Source organism: Callionymus lyra, chromosome 12, assembly GCF_982586985.1.
Source record: "Callionymus lyra chromosome 12, fCalLyr1.hap1.1, whole genome shotgun sequence".
Classification (NCBI taxonomy): Eukaryota; Metazoa; Chordata; class Actinopteri; order Syngnathiformes; family Callionymidae; genus Callionymus; species Callionymus lyra.
The window spans coordinates 5,037,484-5,056,617 of NC_141829.1; the positions used below are offsets into that span (position 1 = coordinate 5,037,484).

Consider the following 19,134-nt stretch of genomic DNA (forward strand, 5'->3'; position numbering starts at 1 on the left):
GTAAAATATCATAAATATTCTGATTTTAAAACTTTTATAAATAGGTGTCTTATAAATTGGTCTAATTTCTTTTTTTAAATGTTAAAAATAGTCAAAATAAAAGGAATAAAACAAAAAGCATATTGCAAAGTTTTAAAAATTAACAAACAATTCAAAATAGTTTATAATTTCAAGCAACCACAACTGCCTCTTAAACGTGTCTCTTTAAATAAAATTAAACACTCACGTGATAACCAAACGAAATTAATTTAGCATATTATAATAATAAAATGTCTTTAAATATAATAAAATATAAATAAATAATGTGTAAAATATAAATATATATCAAAATGATTTTTGATTCGTGATTTAAAATGAATATAAACTCTTAATGTGAAGGTTCGTAACCGGAAGTTGTGCTCATGCTGTTTCTGACATTGTGGATTTCGAATTTAACGAAGGTTCCATTTAACGAACTTATGGGATCGTTGTTTGTAAATAAATAAATAAATACATCATGAATAAGAGATTTAACATCAATTTAGACGATTCCGCGTTCAACAAAGAGAGACTTCCGGTAAGTTAGTCCTCGTTTGTGTCTACGACAGGAAAACTACACAATTCTAAGCAACATTATTGTAACAAACCGTTTGTGTTACTGTTTACTTCTAGCCCAAGCAGCAGTTCCAGCCTTCATCTAAAGTGGACTCGACGTCCAGTGCATCCACCGGAACCTCCTCAGCCTCCTTATCTTACGCAGAATACATCATCCAGAACAAAAACAAAGTCGAATCTTTGGCTCCACAACAGGATGTTTGCACCAAACCCAGGACTGACTGTACTGAGGGGGCCACTGGTCTGAGGGGCAGCGGTTCTGACCCGGCGGCCCTTGCAACTGGAGGGCAAACTCAGAGGACTTCAGACCACCTGGAGGAGATGGAGACCGGGTCAGGTGTTGGTACCAAGACCACAGCGACGCATGGTCCCGGCATCGACCTGAAAGAGGGACAAAAGTCCGATGCCGGCCTCGTGCCCAAACCGGTGGGCTTTGGGAACTCAATCGTTGTCAGCTCGAGACAGGTTTGTCCTGAACAGTCACACCCGAAAATACACTTAGACACATCTGTTCTTGGGAAAATTCATTTTAGGAATGTGTCAAGATAAGGAACATACGGTTGTCCAGAGACCTCCCTTAACAGTAAAACTGAGACTGAAGAAAAAAGGGATTTAATGGGTATTAGGTTCTGGTAAAGGTCAAGTCTTCCTCTCCAAGATGTGGTAAGTAGTAAGTAAAGCCTTACACCCCAGCTCGGGCTCTGAGGTCTGTGGATCAGAATCTACTGATGGTTCCTGAAATCCGGACCAGAGGAGAGAAATCCTTCCAGACTGTTGCTCCTAAGTTTTGGAACCATCTCTGTGTTTGATGATCTACTGACTCCTTCAAGAAACATCTCTGTGTTTGATGATCTACTGACTCCTTCAAGAAACATCTGTGTTTGATGATCTACTGACTCCTTCAAGAAACATCTCAAGACACTTATATTTGAGCTTTTCCTTGATTCTCTGAGACTCTTGAGTTTGTCTCGGTGTTATCTTGATCTTTAAATTATATATTTTATTGAGTATTGTTTTGATTGTTTAAGCGCTTTGTGACCCTGGTCTAGAAAAGCGCTATATAAATATACATTACTTACTTACTTACTCTCTTAAAGGTCATTTGTAAAGTTCTAGACCAGGGTCACAAAGCGCTTTAAAAAACAATACTCAATAAAATATATACTTTAAAAGACCAAGACACATAAGACAAACTCAGGAGTCCCTAGAAAATATCTTGAGATGTTTCTTCGGGAGTCAGTAGATCATCAAACACAGATGTTTATTGAAGGAGTCAGTAGATCATCAAACACAGTTGTTTCTTGAAGGAGTCAGTAGATCATCAAACACACAGATGTTTCTTGAAGGAGTCAGTAGATCATCAAACACAGATGTTTCTTGAAGGAGTCAGTAGATCATCAAACACAGATGTTTCTTGAAGGAGTCAGTAGATCATCAAACACAGATGTTTCTTGAAGGAGTCAGTAGATCATCAAACACAGATGTTTCTTGAAGGAGTCAGTAGATCATCAAACACAGATGTTTCTTGAAGGAGTCAGTAGATCATCAAACACAGATGTTTCTTGAAGGAGTCAGTAGATCATCAAACACAGATGTTTCTTGAAGGAGTCAGTAGATCCTCAAACACAGAGATGTTTCTTGAAGGAGTCAGTAGATCATCAAACACAGATGTTTCTTGAAGGAGTCAGTAGATCCTCAAACACAGAGATGTTTCTTGAAGGAGTCAGTAGATCATCAAACACAGATGTTTCTTGAAGGAGTCAGTAGATCATCAAACACAGAGATGTTTCTTGAAGGAGTCAGTAGATCATCAAACACAGAGATCGTTCCAAAGCTTAGGAGCAACAGTCTGGAAGGATTTCTCTCCTCTGGTCCGGAAGTTCAGGAACCATCAGTAGATTCTGATCCACAGACCTCAGAGCCAGAGCTGGGGTGTAAGTCTGGATCAGATCACTGATGGAAGGTCTGACCATGAATAGATCTGAAAGTAAGAACCACAATTTTAAAATGATCCTGAAAGAAACTGGCAGCCAGTGAAGAGTTTGAAGGAGAAATGTGAGTTCTTCTACTAGAGCAGCCAGTGAAGAGTTTGAAGGAGAAATGTGAGTTCTTCTACTAGAGCAGCCAGTGAAGAGTTTGAAGGAGAAATGTGAGTTCTTCTACTAGAGCGGCTCAGAATTCTGGCTGCAGAGTTTTGTATGAACTGCAGGCGAGACGATCCTTCTTGTTTAGACACTTAAAATATGACCAAATATCTTAAAACCTCTTGACACGGTTGCTTGAGTTGAGACGTGTGTTCCTCCAGAGAGGGAATCCTGTTCTCAAGTTCGTCAGAAGTGTTCCGTGGGAGTTCGGAGAAGTGGTGCCGGACTACGTCCTCGGTCAGACCACCTGCGCCCTTTTTCTCAGGTGAGCGTCTTCTATTCAGATTCTATTCTTGGATGTAAAAAAAAGTCATTGGTTCTCTCTGGTCTCACCAGCCTGAGGTACCACAACCTGAACCCAAACTACATCCACGACCGGCTCAAGCAGCTCGGACAGACCTTCACCCTCAGGGTGTTGCTGGTTCAAGTGGATGTGGTGAGTTGTGTTGAAGGAAGTGAGTTGTGTGTTTGGATCTCATGACGACACGTGTGTTCGTCCAACAGAAAGATCCTCATCATGCTTTGAAGGAGCTCGCTCGCATCTGCATCATGGCCGACTGCACTCTCATGCTGGCCTGGAGGTATTCGTCTTCTCATATGAACATAGAGCCATGTGCGTGACATCGTTAGTACAGATGAACACAAATCATAGAATATATTAATATTAATCATTAAATCAAAAATGCGCCTTCATGAAAAAAAGAAAGAAAAATTATTCATAACTATGAACAAAAGCACTTAGAAATCATTCAAACTCTTTAGATCCTGTTTTTCACGTCTTTTTATTTCCTTCTTCTGAACTAAACTTTGTACTTCATCTCCTCCTACAAATTTGATCCGATTTAAACCGTTCAAACTTTTATCAATTCGTCTCGTTACCTAAATGCGAGCTCTGTTCTATCTTTCTTTTATCTCTTCAACTCTTTCTTCTATTCCTCTTGTTCTACCCTTTTTTCCCCCCATTCACTTGACCTACTCACTCCTAGAAACTTCATTCAACTTTAAAAACACTGTTGTCTACTTATTACTATTTATACTACTACTTCCTCTACTTCTAATAATAATTCTACTACTACTTTTAATACTTTTACTACTACTTATACTACTGCTTCTACTACTTATACTTATACTACAAGTTCAACTTGTACAACATACTTTTACTACTTCTACTACTACTACTACTTTTAATACTTTTACTACTAATTCTACTACTGCTTCTACTACTGTGTTTACTACTTATACTTATACTACTACTAGTACTACTACTTATACTTTAACTACAAGTTCAACTTATAATTTTACTACTTATACTTACACTACTTCTACTACTACTTTTAATACATTTACTACTAATTATACTACTGTGTTTACTACTTATACTTATACTACTACTAGTACTACTACTTATACTTTAACTACAAATTCAACTTATACTTTTACTACTTATACTTACACTGCTTCTACAACTACTTTTAATACTTTTACTACTAATTCTACTGCTGCTTCTACTACTGTGTTTACTACTTATACTTATACTACTACTAGTACTACTACTTGTACTTTTACTACAAATTAAACTTGTAAACTTTTACTACAACTCCTTTGTCCAATTCTACTTCTTCTATTACTATTTCTACTATAACTTTTATTTGAACTTCCCCCTTTTTATTTTTATCTCAACTTTTTCCAGTTCATTCCAACATTTTCACATCAGTGTTTTTCCTTTATGTGATCATTTTTCAACTTTTTCTACTCATTTTTACTTTGAATACTAGTAAAATACTTTAAATCATCAAACTGTATTTTCTTTTGAAAGTGCACATTTTCACAAATTGAATTAAAGGTAGCAAATTTGAACCAGTGAGATCATATAAAGTTCATGAATAAGATTTTACCAGATCAGATGTTGGTCAAATTTATCCTCTTGGATTCTAAAGTCAAAGGTCGACTTCTCATCCTAAATATCCCCAGATATAGACAGTTATATTTACATTAGACGTTACGTTATACATTTCATCTAAATTGTCGTGTTTACTTCCACAGTCCAGAGGAAGCCGGACGTTACCTGGAAACCTACAAGTCGTACGAGAAAAAACCCGCGGACCTCCTGAAGGAACAAGTGGAAAAGGACTACATGTCTAAGGTTCAATCTCTTGTTTCGAGTCCTTGTCTCAGAGTCGGTTCCTTCATCCTCTCGTCCGTTCACTCAGGTGACCGACTGCCTGACAGCCGTCAAGTCCATCAACAAGACTGATGCCATCACCTTGCTCTCCACTTTCTCGGTGAGTCTTTGTCTAAACCGCCCAGTCGTCAGGAATACTCTCTAATCTGACACGATGTGTATCATTGCATGTGTCACGTCTGCAGTCTATGGATGGGATCATGGCGGCTTCCAAGGACGACCTCGTTCTCTGCCCAGGTCTCGGTCCACAGAAAGTAAGCACCGTGTGAACGTACACAACTATTTAATGCGCTGTATCTCGCGTGTCATCGTTCTGTGACGTGAATACAAACGTGTAACTGATATAAAACAGTATATATTGAGATCCGTGCTCACGCCGTTAATGTGACGTTTCCATCGTCCTAATTATCTTTTTCATCTTGAAACTCCTTTTCATTTGCTCCACAAGTTCTGATGTAACATTTGATCCAGTTTTACTTCTTTTTTTGTTATGATGAGATGAATGGAGAGAAAAATATTCAATCAAACATAACATTTTTTCTTCCTGCAGGCGAGACGACTCCATGATGTTCTTCACAAACCGTTCCTGAAGTCAAAGAACAAAGATACTTGAGAATTTAGCCACTTGTTTTGATACTTTTGTCATGAAATTACATAATTGTGAAGATGTTTTTTTTTGTTTGCTCAATAAGAATTGTTCTACTTTAACAATGACCACATTTGTATGAAATAAATATCTTTTATATAAATACACTACTAGTCTTTTACTGTTTCCACAATGCAGGTCATGATATTATGTATACTATCTATATATTTATGAATCTTTATATATTATCAACACCGAAAACGTTATAATCAATTCTTGTGATGCAAAAATCTAGATAAATTTCAGTAAGTAAGTTAGTAATGGTTATTTCTAGACCAGGGTCACAAAGCTTTAACAATCAAAGCAAAACACAGTTAAAATAAATACTTTAAAAGATCAAGACAACACCGAGAAAAACACAGGAGTCTCAGGAAATCAGAGAAAAGCTCCAATAAAAGTGTCTTCAAATGTTTCTTGAAGGAGTCAGTAGATCATCAAACACAGATGTTTCTTGAAGGAGTCAGTAGATCATCAAACACAGATGTTTCTTGAAGGAGTCAGTAGATCATCAAACACAGATGTTTCTTGAAGGAGTCAGTAGATCATCAAACACAGAGCTGTTTCTTGAAGGAGTCAGTAGATCATCAAACACAGATGTTTCTTGAAGGAGTCAGTAGATCATCAAACACAGATGTTTCTTGAAGGAGTCAGTAGATCATCAAACACAGATGTTTCTTGAAGGAGTCAGTAGATCATCAAACACAGATGTTTCTTGAAGGAGTCAGTAGATCATCAAACACAGAGATGTTTCTTGAAGGAGTCAGTAGATCATCAAACACAGATGTTTCTTGAAGGAGTCAGTAGATCATCAAACACAGATGTTTCTTGAAGGAGTCAGTAGATCATCAAACACAGATGTTTCTTGAAGGAGTCAGTAGATCATCAAACACAGATGTTTCTTGAAGGAGTCAGTAGATCATCAAACACAGATGTTTCTTGAAGGAGTCAGTAGATCATCAAACACAGATGTTTCTTGAAGGAGTCAGTAGATCATCAAACACAGATGTTTCTTGAAGGAGTCAGTAGATCATCAAACACAGAGCTGTTTCTTGAAGGAGTCAGTAGATCATCAAACACAGATGTTTCTTGAAGGAGTCAGTACATCATCAAACACAGATGTTTCTTGAAGGAGTCAGTACATCATCAAACACAGATGTTTCTTGAAGGAGTCAGTAGATCATCAAACACAGATGTTTCTTGAAGGAGTCAGTAGATCATCAAACACAGAGATGTTTCTTGAAGGAGTCAGTAGATCATCAAACACAGATGTTTCTTGAAGGAGTCAGTAGATCATCAAACACAGATGTTTCTTGAAGGAGTCAGTAGATCATCAAACTCAGATGTTTCTTGAAGGAGTCAGTAGATCATCAAACACAGATGTTTCTTGAAGGAGTCAGTAGATCATCAAACGCAGATGTTTCTTGAAGGAGTCAGTAGATCATCAAACACAGAGATGTTTCTTGAAGGAGTCAGTAGATCATCAAACACTGATGTTTCTTGAAGGAGTCAGTAGATCATCAAACACAGATGTTTCTTGAAGGAGTCAGTAGATCATCAAACACAGATGTTTCTTGAAGGAGTCAGTAGATCATCAAACTCAGATGTTTCTTGAAGGAGTCAGTAGATCATCAAACACAGATGTTTCTTGAAGGAGTCAGTAGATCATCAAACACAGAGATGTTTCTTGAAGGAGTCAGTAGATCATCAAACACAGAGATGTTTCTTGAAGGAGTCAGTAGATCATCAAACTCAGATGTTTCTTGAAGGAGTCAGTAGATCATCAAACACAGATGTTTCTTGAAGGAGTCGGTAGATCATCAAACACAGATGTTTCTTGAAGGAGTCAGTAGATCATCAAACACAGATGTTTCTTGAAGGAGTCAGTAGATCATCAAACACAGATGTTTCTTGAAGGAGTCAGTAGATCATCAAACTCAGATGTTTCTTGAAGGAGTCAGTAGATCATCAAACACAGATGTTTCTTGAAGGAGTCAGTAGATCATCAAACACAGATGTTTCTTGAAGGAGTCAGTAGATCATCAAACACAGATGTTTCTTGAAGGAGTCAGTAGATCATCAAACACAGATGTTTCTTGAAGGAGTCAGTAGATCATCAAACACAGATGTTTCTTGAAGGAGTCAGTAGATCATCAAACACAGAGATGTTTCTTGAAGGAGTCAGTAGATCATCAAACACAGAGATGTTTCTTGAAGGAGTCAGTAGATCATCAAACTCAGATGTTTCTTGAAGGAGTCAGTAGATCATCAAACACAGATGTTTCTTGAAGGAGTCAGTAGATCATCAAACACAGATGTTTCTTGAAGGAGTCAGTAGATCATCAAACACAGATGTTTCTTGAAGGAGTCAGTAGATCATCAAACACAGATGTTTCTTGAAGGAGTCAGTAGATCATCAAACTCAGATGTTTCTTGAAGGAGTCAGTAGATCATCAAACACAGATGTTTCTTGAAGGAGTCAGTAGATCATCAAACACAGATGTTTCTTGAAGGAGTCAGTAGATCATCAAACACAGATGTTTCTTGAAGGAGTCAGTAGATCATCAAACACAGAGATGTTTCTTGAAGGAGTCAGTAGATCATCAAACACAGAGATGTTTCTTGAAGGAGTCAGTAGATCATCAAACTCAGATGTTTCTTGAAGGAGTCAGTAGATCATCAAACACAGATGTTTCTTGAAGGAGTCAGTAGATCATCAAACACAGATGTTTCTTGAAGGAGTCAGTAGATCATCAAACACTGATGTTTCTTGAAGGAGTCAGTAGATCATCAAACTCAGATGTTTCTTGAAGGAGTCAGTAGATCATCAAACACAGATGTTTCTTGAAGGAGTCAGTAGATCATCAAACACAGAGATGTTTCTTGAAGGAGTCAGTAGATCATCAAACACAGATGTTTCTTGAAGGAGTCAGTAGATCATCAAACACAGATGTTTCTTGAAGGAGTCAGTAGATCATCAAACACAGATGTTTCTTGAAGGAGTCAGTAGATCATCAAACACAAAGATGGTTCCAAAGCTTAGGAGCAACAGTCTGGAAGGATTTCTCTCCTCTGGTCCGGAAGTTCAGGAACCATCAGTAGATTCTGATCCACAGACCTCAGAGCCCGAGCTGGGGTGTAAGTCTGGATCAGATCACTGATGGAAGGTCTGACCATGAATAGATCTGAAAGTAAGAACCAGAATTTAAAAATGATCCTGAAAGAAACTGGCAGCCAGTGAAGAGTTTGAAGGATCTGGGAAATGTGAGTTCTTCTACTAGAGCGGCTCAGAATTCTGGCTTTTTTTTCTTGGAGTTGTGTATCAACTGCAGGCGAGACAGATCCGTCTCTATAAACATGATTCATTATGTAATAATTGCACATCACAGTCTTTATTGAATACAAGTGTGTCATAACATAATGTTACCCATTTGTCAGCTATAATCATTTGATAAAACTGTCTTTATCAAAAGTGAGACGTGGCTAAGCATCTATCTTTAAGACCCACAAGAAAAGAGAAAATCAAAGGAGTAATATCTATTCCCCCCAAAAAATAATATCCTTTATATACTTCTTGATCATATATTTATTTAATAATTATATCCTTGGAGTAAACGTGGTTAATATTAATGTACAAATGGCTAAAACTATGGGCTTCGAGTCTTAAATTGGGATAACGAAAAAAAAAAAAAAAAAAGTCCATTTGAAAATAAAAATATATTATTTGAAAGAAACAATATAGGAATTAGAAAGTTGACATGGCTTACAAAACACATTAAATAAATGTATTTAATATACAGCCGAACGTTATTTTTAGATTATATTCCAAGGCCATATAAAACGATATTTTGTTAATAATAAATTAAGGAAAATTAATGTTGATAGTAATAATTATTATTTAAACGGTTAAGTGCGAGAGAAACTGTAAAATAATTGATTGTCCGATTTCCTTGAACGCAACCCGAGCAACACTTGACGTCAAACGCGGAAGTGCTTGAAGCCAGTCACGTGACCGATTTTTAAACTGTTGTCTCTAAAGCTGTGATGACGCGGACATGACCGCCAGAGAGGAAGCAGAACCGGACCTGTTCGTGGCCCGGTGTCACTTCCTGGGAAGCGGAAGTGAGCAGGTAATGAAATAAATAAGTAAGTAAACCGCAAACAGAAGTAAAACTTCATGTTTTTTGTTGTTTATTTACCAGCTGAGCTTCGGCGCTGGAGACACACTCGTGGTCCACGTCAAGACGGACTCCGAGTGGTGGTGGGCTGAGCTGCGGGGGGTCAGAGGGTATGTTCCCGCCAAGTACCTGCGACAGGATGGAGAGGAGGACCCGGAGGACCCGCAGGACCCCTGGCAGGACGAGGAGTACTTTGACAGCTATGGCACCCTGGTGAGAAGATGTTACACATCTGGTGGACATAGATCTAGAGTTTCTTGTTTATTTTAAAAAAAAAACACTTATCCTGGCGTCACAATGTTGTGTTTATTAACAATACTTTCATTTATCTAAAGCAACAATTGTCATTAAAAAAAGTTATATCTCCTCAACAACCATATTGTCCGTCATAGTTTAACAAATACACATTAAAATATCTTGAAATATGACGTTTTTGTCAAACTTTAACTCCAGCTTTCATGTAGTAAATGTTCTTCAAGACGCAGTAACTTCTCATCATGACCATGTTTTACACTTTATTACTTTATAAAGTTGCTCTGAAATCTGGACGAACGAGAGGTTACGAGAGTCCATTATGACGTAATAATCCTCCTCAAGCTTTAATCACGCCCCGCTTTGTTTATACAACGAGTCCCTTGGAGGTGGAGACTTCTGGGATCGGTGACGTGTGGTGACAAACCTCCATGCTTGACCAATCACAGCAGAGTGGGTGTGGTTATGGTCAACAAGATTTAATCTCCAGAAAAACAGTGTTTTCAGTGGGCGGAGCTTAAGATCATTTTCTAATGTCAATATTTCAATGTTTTATGAAAAGAGAGTTTTTTACAAACACACACTGATGATACAATAGAGTCACACATCACAACAACACACACACACTGATGATACAATAGAGTCACACATCACAACAACACACACACACTGATGATACAATAGAGTCACACATCACAACAACACACACACACTGATGATACAATAGAGTCACACATCACAACAACACACGCACACTGATGATACAATAGAGTCACACATCACAACAACACACGCACACTGATGATACAATAGAGTCACACATCACAACAACACACACACACTGATGATACAATAGAGTCACATATCACAACAACACACACACACTGATGATACAATAGAGTCACACATCACAACAACACACACACACTGATGATACAATAGAGTCACACATCACAACAACACACAAACACTGATGATACAATAGAGTCACACATCACAACAACACACACACACTGATGATACAATAGAGTCACACATCACAACAACACACACACACTGATGATACAATAGAGTCACACACCACTTTAATTAATGGTTAAATTCAAGTTTCCGTATCATATTGAAGATAATTTTTTTATCCCTTCTTTCTTCGGTCTTGACGGCTCCTCTCGACCTCTGACCCAGAGACTACATCTGGAGATGCTGTCGGATAAGAGCCGCACCGAGGCGTACCGTCAGGTCGTGGACACCAACAGCGCCTCCCTGCAGAGTAAGGTGGTCTTGGATCTTGGATGTGGGACCGGGATCATCAGCATGTTCTGTGCCAAACTGGCCCAACCTTCAGCGGTACTTACCACTTCTGATGATGAAATGATTCTTTTTTGTTCAAAGATAATGACTGAAAATGAAAATATACTAAAGAAAGTGGTTTCTAACCTACCGTAAAACTATAGTCACCAATGACATCCCAAACAGAAACTGAAAATATTTTGATTCCAACTAAGGCTGTGTAATATATATGGAAAAATATCAATATCGCGATATTGGCACGTGCGATATTCATATCGAAAACATGTACAATAAATTATAAAAAATGTATTGTATAAATCAAGCATTTCTTAAATCATGGCGGCGAAATCAGTGTCACGTTCTGTAAAGTTGTCAATTTGTACTTCTATGTCTCGTTGTTGTTTACGTCTCCGTCCGTCTGTGAACTGTGCGGCGCAGCTTGTTAGGCTCGGTTGCTATGGCGACGCGTCTTGCCGGAGGTCAATTCTTGTGTAAGAAGGTCAAATTTGATTCATATTTTTCTGGTAAATGTTTTATGGATTTTTGTTCATGTGCCTCTTTGTTACATTTAATGTTTTGTTTATAAATTATAAAATTATATAAAAAAAATAAATTATTTTTCTAAACTGATATTCTTATTCGTAAAGAACCATTTTCTGAATTATATCTTTTCTAATTCGTGGTCTTTTTAAATTCACCATAAACAAGTCGATATAATGGTGTCTCAAGACGATACAAAAACACTACTTGATCAACTCTCAGCCAATCGTGTGACACGTAGGCGATCATGTGACCGTCAAACTATGGTTTCAACACTCGAGTCATGTGCTCACTCGCCCTCGGCGCCGCCGCCATCTTAAGGGTCGTTCCAATTCTCAGCACAGCCGAAGTGAACTCCGAGGGATGGAGTGAACATCCACGTCTCCTTCGGAGCTCTATATTACCCATGATGCACTGCAGTGGTGCATTAAAACACATCCATGCAGTGCATGAACCACATTATTATTGTTTTTTAAAATGTCATTTATTATTGATTCTATTTTAAAGGTAATTTACTAAAAGCAGGAAACGTGGATCTTTACTATGAGACTTAGAATAATCGCTAGAATAAATAAACATTACTATAAAAAAAATCATAGAAAATGACGTCACTGATGACCATTGTTTCTGTAGTACTGGTTATGACCAGCAGTTGTCATCAAACTACACAATCTATCCACACGTTAGTTTGTCATTCTCTTAACCTTTATAAGTATTTTATTGCCTTAAAAAACACATTTAAAAAAGTAGTAATAATAAAATATAGTATTTATATTGAATTTTTTTTTATTCTGTGGTTTATTTTGCGTTTATATATATATACACGTTTTTATATTGGACTATAGCGCCGGTTCAGCACCGTGTGGACGATCCGTGATATTCTGGGCTTTAATTGAACGAGTGCAGGTGAGTTTCATTTATCTTTCAATCCCTCCGTGTGACGTCATAGCGAGGGCGGTGGAAAGGTGATCGAGGGCAGATCAGGCGCTTTACAAATAACTACTACTTACTTACTTACTGTACGTTTAAAAAAAAAAAAAGACTTTAATTTGAAAATATATAGAATTATTAGAAAAAATTAAATGAAACAAATGAAACATTTCACTACAGAAATAATGGAATTGAAAATTTCAATGAAAAGTTCCGTCCTTTGAAATGATGAATTCAAGTTTTCGGACTCCGCCCTCACAGGTGTACGCGGTGGAGGCGAGCGCCATGGCCAGCTACACCAAACAGCTGGTGCGTCAGAACCGGTGCGAAGACGTCGTCACGGTGATCCAGGGCCGCACCGAGGAAGTCCAGCTGCCCGAGCGCGTGGACGTGCTGGTGTCCGAGTGGATGGGGACCTGCCTGCTGGTCAGAAACCCTACCTTTGTACCCCGTGGACCTCACTTTGAATCTAGTTTCATCTCCTCAGTTCGAGTTCATGGTGGAGTCGGTGCTGCGGGCCAGGGACCGCTGGTTGAAGGCAGGGGGGACCATGTGGCCCTCGTCTGCCGCCCTCGCTCTGGTGCCGTGTCGGGCGGAGACGCACTTCCGGGAGAAAATGGAATTCTGGGAGAAACCCTACGGCCTGGACTTCACCCCTCTACAGTAAGCCTCACTCTTGGTTTGTAGACGCGCTTTTAACCTGGCTCTCCGCAGATCCCTCGCACACCAGGAGTTCTTCACCAAGCCCAAGTTCAGCCACCAGGTCCAGCCCGAGGACTGCCTGGCGGCGCCGAGCGACGTGATCAGCCTGGACATGCAGACGCTGCAGGTGGCGGAGCTGGAGGTGCGGCGAGGGTTTGGTTTCTTCCTCGGCGACCCCGGAGATTCTGCTGATGTCGTCGTTTGCTCGGCAGGAAATGGAGGGCGAGTTTCACTTCCTGGTGACGAGGCCCGGAGCGTGTCACGGCTTCGCCGCCTGGTTCAACGTTCGCTTCGAGAGTCTGAGGAGAGACGCGGCCGCGGTGGTGGTGCTGGACACCGGACCTCACGCTGAGTAAACACTCTTGAGTCTCAGGAACTGTAGATGAAGGCCATGGAAGTAGATCATCAACAAAACATTGATGAATGAATTCAACACCTTAAATATTGAAACTTTATTCATTATTTTTATTTTCATTTATTAATTTATTTGTATGTTGTTTTTTTCTAAGCATTGTTTTGTTATTTTTTTAATTGATTTTTCTTTTTTTTTTTAAATCTGTATTACATCATTTAATGTAAACTTAAATATTTAAAAAATGAATAAATCCTTTCCTTTTTTTTTTACACATAGTTTGAAATACTTAATCCAATAATTAAAAAAATTAATATTCTAAAAAGAAAATGGAGAAATATATATATATTTATATATATATATAATCGATTATTATTATTAGAACATTTTTAGAAAATATTGAATTTAATACAAAATAATTTAATGCTTAAAAATTAATTGAAATAAAAATCAATTTCAACATTTAGAATGGCGCTATATAAATAGAGATAATAATAATAATAATAACATTTAAGTTAAATTCAACCATACAATATGATGAATATACTTCCAGAGAATTAGAAAGTTCCGCAGAACCACCAATTTATTCCCATATTGTTTTTCCTTTATTGTCCTAAATTATCTCTGGAAATTGATACGATTAAAAACAAACAAAAAAGAGCTCAATCTGGAAGCAGATGGCGCTAGAGTTCTGAAGCTTGAACGACACATGGAAATTTACTTCTTTCATTTCATTTCATTTCTGATGTTAAACAGAAGCGATGATGGGGGAGAGTTTGTACTGTTACTTAGTTTTGTTGTTTAAATGACATTTAAATGTCAGGTTCATTGATAACTAACAGGTAAATTAGGTTTTTTATTTGGAAATAATTTCCTACACTATTGGAAGTGAACCAGTGTTGCGTAGGAAATTGATTTTTCTTATTCTTATTACAATTTTAAGCAGGATAAAAAAAACAACTTTAGTTTAATCAATGAAAATCTGGTTTTGCCTTCGTAAGTTTTGACTGCGCAACTGTGAAGTAACCGGTTTCGTTTCTCTTGTCTAAACATTAACATGTTCGTTCATGTAGTCCTTCTCGGAAAAAACGTTAACTTTCGTTTTCCCGGAAGTGAGGAAAAAGCAGCAGCTCATGCAGTGACAATCTCCTCTAAATCTTACAAAACTCCAGAACAACAGTTGTGTCTTCTCACCGGATTATAATCCTTTTATCCAGTCGTTTAATTCATCAAAAAGACGGTGAATGTGATCAGAAGGTGGGACTGTGAGTGAAAAAAGGGGTTCAGATCAGGAGAACTTGGTCGTCTCTGTTTTCAGGCCGACTCACTGGAAGCAGACTCTGTTCACGCTGGATCAGCCGATTCACCTGGACCAGGGAGACTCTCTCAGCGGGTCCGTCCGTCTCTGCAGGAACCAGGTCTGGCGGCGTCACATGACCGTCCACCTGGCCTGGACCATCCGAGGCAGCTCCGGGGACAAACAGCAGGTGGAGCTCTTTAAAGAATCTTCTCCCCAATGTCTCTCTTCAACCACAAGATTGTTTTTTTTTCCTCCCTCAACAGGTCGGCAAGAAAAGCTTCCCGATGTGGAGGTGACGGTCGTTCATCCCGACATTTGTTTTTACCAGCGGTCAGCAAAAGACTGGACGATTAAACTGGACTTCTGTGAAGCCTCTTTCAAAGAAGGACTGTCCATGTCACAGTCAGTTTACTCCCTCGTCAGATCTCATGATGTTTTAAGTCATTTTTAATAGATTTGTTCAGGACGCGGTTGAACACAGTTTTCAAACATCATGCACACATTTCAACTGGTAACTTTTCCCACTTCCTGTCGCCATCGACACGGATGAACACAGCAGTTTACGCCCTGAATTATTCATAAATAAACACACAAAATGGAGTCCCGTGTAGAACACAGCCACAGGTACGATTAAAAATACTTGTTAAAGTGACGTATTCGAACGTTCCGCTTTCTTATGAGAGTATATCACGGTCATCGTAATATTTAATGCTTTATTTTAACATTTTTAAATGTTGAAATTGTCTTTTAAAAGAAACTTTTTTTGCACCACAGACCAGTTTGATGTCTGCATTACTTTCACCGACCGGCCTAGAGATGGATCAAAAGTTTTTTTTAAAAAGGCACGACATGCATAAACCTTCTAGTGAATTAATTCTATTTTTCACTAAAACTTTCAGTCGCGTTGGTTTCTCTACAAAAAGATAGTTTGTGTTTCATTCTTTTTTTTACGGATAACTTTTTTGTAAACTTCACCAAAATAGTATCATTTTCTTCATCAGAAAACCCTTTTGTTTGTTTTAAAACATTTTGATCAAGTACCTCAGTACTCTGTTGGTATTGTCTGGTGACACTAATATACCATCATTTAAAATCAACCTTTTCATATAGAAAAGGTTGATTTTAATATTTTAAAAATATGCAACGCTTGAAAAAAAAACAAAGTTTCAACGTTTGAAATATTAAATTCAACCATTCAATATTCCGATGCCGCTGATATACGTCTGTATTAGGGCTGCACGATATATCGAAGAAATATCGATATCGCGATATTGGTACGTGCGATATGCATATCGAAACAATGTGCGAAAATATATAATTTTTTATTGTATAAATCAATCATTTCTTAAATACGCACTTCGACCAATCAGTGTCACGTTCTGTAAAGTTGTCAATTTGTACTTCTATGTCTCGTTGTCGTTTACGTCTCCGTCCGTCTGTGAACTGTGCGCCGCAGCTCGCTAGGCTCGGTTGCTATGGCGACGCGTCTTGCCAGAGGTCAATTCTTGTGGAGGCTAAAGGTCAAGATGCGTCTTGACAGTATAAACCGATGAAGTCACGCGAAAATGATCGTCATAAGTGATATTTTTCTCCGATCATGTCGGCACGTAAGCGCGGAAATACACGAAAAGGGAAATATTGCATCGTTTTCCTTATTTAACCCCCGCACCTCCTCTACAGTACTTGTGGCTACATTTTCAGAAGAAAGAAATATCACATTAATATCGATATCGCAATTCAAGACACCAATATCGCACTTATTTCCAATATCGTGCAGCCCGAGTCTGTATCAATGGTTCTCACCAGCACTAATGTAACCAGCCAAGTGTCTCGTCACAAGTCTCGTGCATCAAAGCGGTTGTCGTGGCGATGTCGGGGGTCTCTAGCTGTTGGAACACTCGGGGGAGGCGGTGTGGGGCGGCGGTGTGGCGGCGCGAGACTCAAAATCTTTGTCCCCGTCCTCCTTGTTTTTGTCCCTCTTTTGCATCAAGTGTTTCTCACAGTGGTTGACGAAGGACTCCAGCTTGACGAAGGTCTTGTTGCAGACCCTGCAGTGGTACGGCCTTTGACCCTTCTTGAGCCGGATGTGCAGCCGGATGTAGGAGGAGCGCACAAAGGTGCGGCAGCAGACGCCACACTTCAGGTCCTCGGCGAAGCCCTCCGTGGCCTGGGGGGCGTCGGGCGACCTCCTCTCCTGCGCCGAGGACTTCTCGGCCTTGTGGGCCAGCAGGATGGGCAGCGTGCGGAAACCCTCGCCGCACGTCTCGCACTTGTAAGGCCGCTCGCCCGTGTGCAGGCGCACGTGGGCCAGCAGGCCGGCCTTCTGCGTGAAGGACTTGTCGCAGTAGGTGCACTTGAAGGGCTTCTCGCCCGTGTGGAGCCGCCGGTGCGTCTTGAGGTGCGAGGCGCGTCCGAACGTCTTGCCGCAGTCCTGGCACTTGAAGGGCCGGTCGCCGCTGTGGATCACCTTGTGGGTCACCAGGTGCGAGGACTGGTGGAAGAACTTGCCGCAGGTGCTGCACCGGAACTTGCGGTCCTTGCTGTGCGTGGCCAGGTGCAGGGTGAGGTGGGCGGACGAGATGAAGGTCTTGCTGCACAGCGAGCAGGTGTGGGGGTCCAGCCGGACGCTCTCCTCCTCCTCCGCCTCCGGGCGACTCCCCGTCGGACAGGACGGACATTTGTCCGAGTCCTGCGGCGAGCTGGACTCGGAGCAGGTCCTCTGGTCTTCAGTGTTCTCCTGCATGCTCTCGGCTCACATCTGGAGGTGAGAAAACGACAATAACATTGAGTGCTTTCTAGGTACACAAAGATGGACAACACACACACACACACACACACACACACACACACACACACACAACCTTGAGAGAATAGATAGAATAAAAGAGGGGAAAACGATTTGACAGGTGTTTTAATTGATGTTGTAGAGACAGGTTTTAAGATGACTTTAAAAAGAATGTTTCACGCATCATACGTGCACAGGTAAGCCTCACGTGATCCAACCAAGGTCAACAAAAAACACGCCTGAAATCTCCATCACCTGCTCCAACATGGCGTCCTTATCATTTCATTCATTTCCCTCCTGAAACCTCACCTCGTGTGAAGAAACCACAAACGCAAACGATGAGGATCCGGACTGAAGAATCTGCTCCGAGGGTTGTGTGTGTGTTTTTTTTTTCTCCTTCTGTTGTTCTGGCTCCTCTGTGGAATCGAGGGGCACAAGAGATGACGTAGGTGTGCTGGCACCTCGTGGTCGGCGGCGGAACTGCACAACAATTCAATAAGGCGTCAACATTTCCTAACGGTTATAATAACATAATATTCGATGTCATTCTTAACACAAGCGGTGACTGTATTGGTTTGTTTCGTTGTTTGATTTAAATGGTATTTTAAGTCATTCAAAGGTCATGTTTATTAAATGTTAAAATACGGAAAATATTTTAAAATACAAATGAATGTAAAAGTTAAAAATAATGCCCAAACAAAAAGTTGGAGCTTCAAACAAATATAGAAGTATTTTTATTTTTTAATAGACATTTTCCCACATTATTGGCACGAAATAAACTGGCGTAAAGGCGGGAATATTAATTTGTTATTAACGTCTTAAACAAGCGGAACTCGTTTTTTTTTATTATTTAATATAAAAGCGTTTAAAGAACGATACGTTTCTATTCATCCGTGATGACGTCTCACTGTTTCGTTTCTGGCCAAGTCATCATTTTAACTTTCGTTTTCCTCAAAAGCACGATCAGGAAGAGTATTTAAGATCAGAACCAGAACCTGTGGCTCAGATCGACATGTAGCTTCCATGGCTGAGGTAAGTTCAAGTTTATTCAATGTATTTCACTTTTTCAGGCGTTCACGATTTAAAAAACTTGAATAAAACCTCAAGTACATCAATATGTTTAACATCAATTCACGATTTGCAACTAAATTATGATCATTTATAGTTTCCTCATAATGAAAATATTTAATTGATATGTTTCTTATGAGAGTATGTCAGTGTCATCATGATATTAAATGCTTT

The 19,134-nt window shown here is 39.4% G+C and overlaps 3 protein-coding genes across 3 annotated transcripts; 2 read left to right on the plus strand and 1 right to left on the minus strand.

The window, feature by feature from the left end:
• The first annotated feature begins 409 nt into the window (after nt 1-409).
• ercc1 (excision repair cross-complementation group 1) lies at nt 410-5,623 on the plus strand. The gene is made up of 9 exons (XM_087804123.1): nt 410-556; nt 652-1,059; nt 2,900-3,003; nt 3,075-3,174; nt 3,243-3,319; nt 4,782-4,881; nt 4,949-5,020; nt 5,106-5,174; nt 5,471-5,623. The coding sequence occupies exons 1-9, from the start codon at nt 497-499 to the stop codon at nt 5,531-5,533; spliced, it is 1,053 nt and encodes a 350-aa protein (XP_087660249.1). The 5' UTR covers nt 410-496; the 3' UTR covers nt 5,534-5,623.
• Nucleotides 5,624-9,553: 3,930 nt separating this feature from the next.
• prmt2 (protein arginine methyltransferase 2) lies at nt 9,554-15,707 on the plus strand. The gene is made up of 9 exons (XM_087803467.1): nt 9,554-9,693; nt 9,766-9,954; nt 11,179-11,340; nt 13,015-13,179; nt 13,241-13,416; nt 13,468-13,597; nt 13,668-13,807; nt 15,126-15,294; nt 15,371-15,707. Exons 1-9 carry the CDS (start codon nt 9,619-9,621, stop codon nt 15,401-15,403), a joined length of 1,239 nt encoding a protein of 412 aa, XP_087659593.1. The 5' UTR covers nt 9,554-9,618; the 3' UTR covers nt 15,404-15,707.
• LOC148068044 (uncharacterized) lies at nt 15,539-18,302 on the minus strand. Its single transcript, XM_087803468.1, has 2 exons — nt 18,202-18,302; nt 15,539-17,865 (listed from the first exon to the last, which is right to left on the minus strand). The coding sequence occupies exon 2, from the start codon at nt 17,848-17,850 to the stop codon at nt 16,990-16,992; it is 861 nt and encodes a 286-aa protein (XP_087659594.1). The 5' UTR covers nt 17,851-17,865; nt 18,202-18,302; the 3' UTR covers nt 15,539-16,989.
• Between the last annotated feature and the right edge of the window lie 832 nt (nt 18,303-19,134).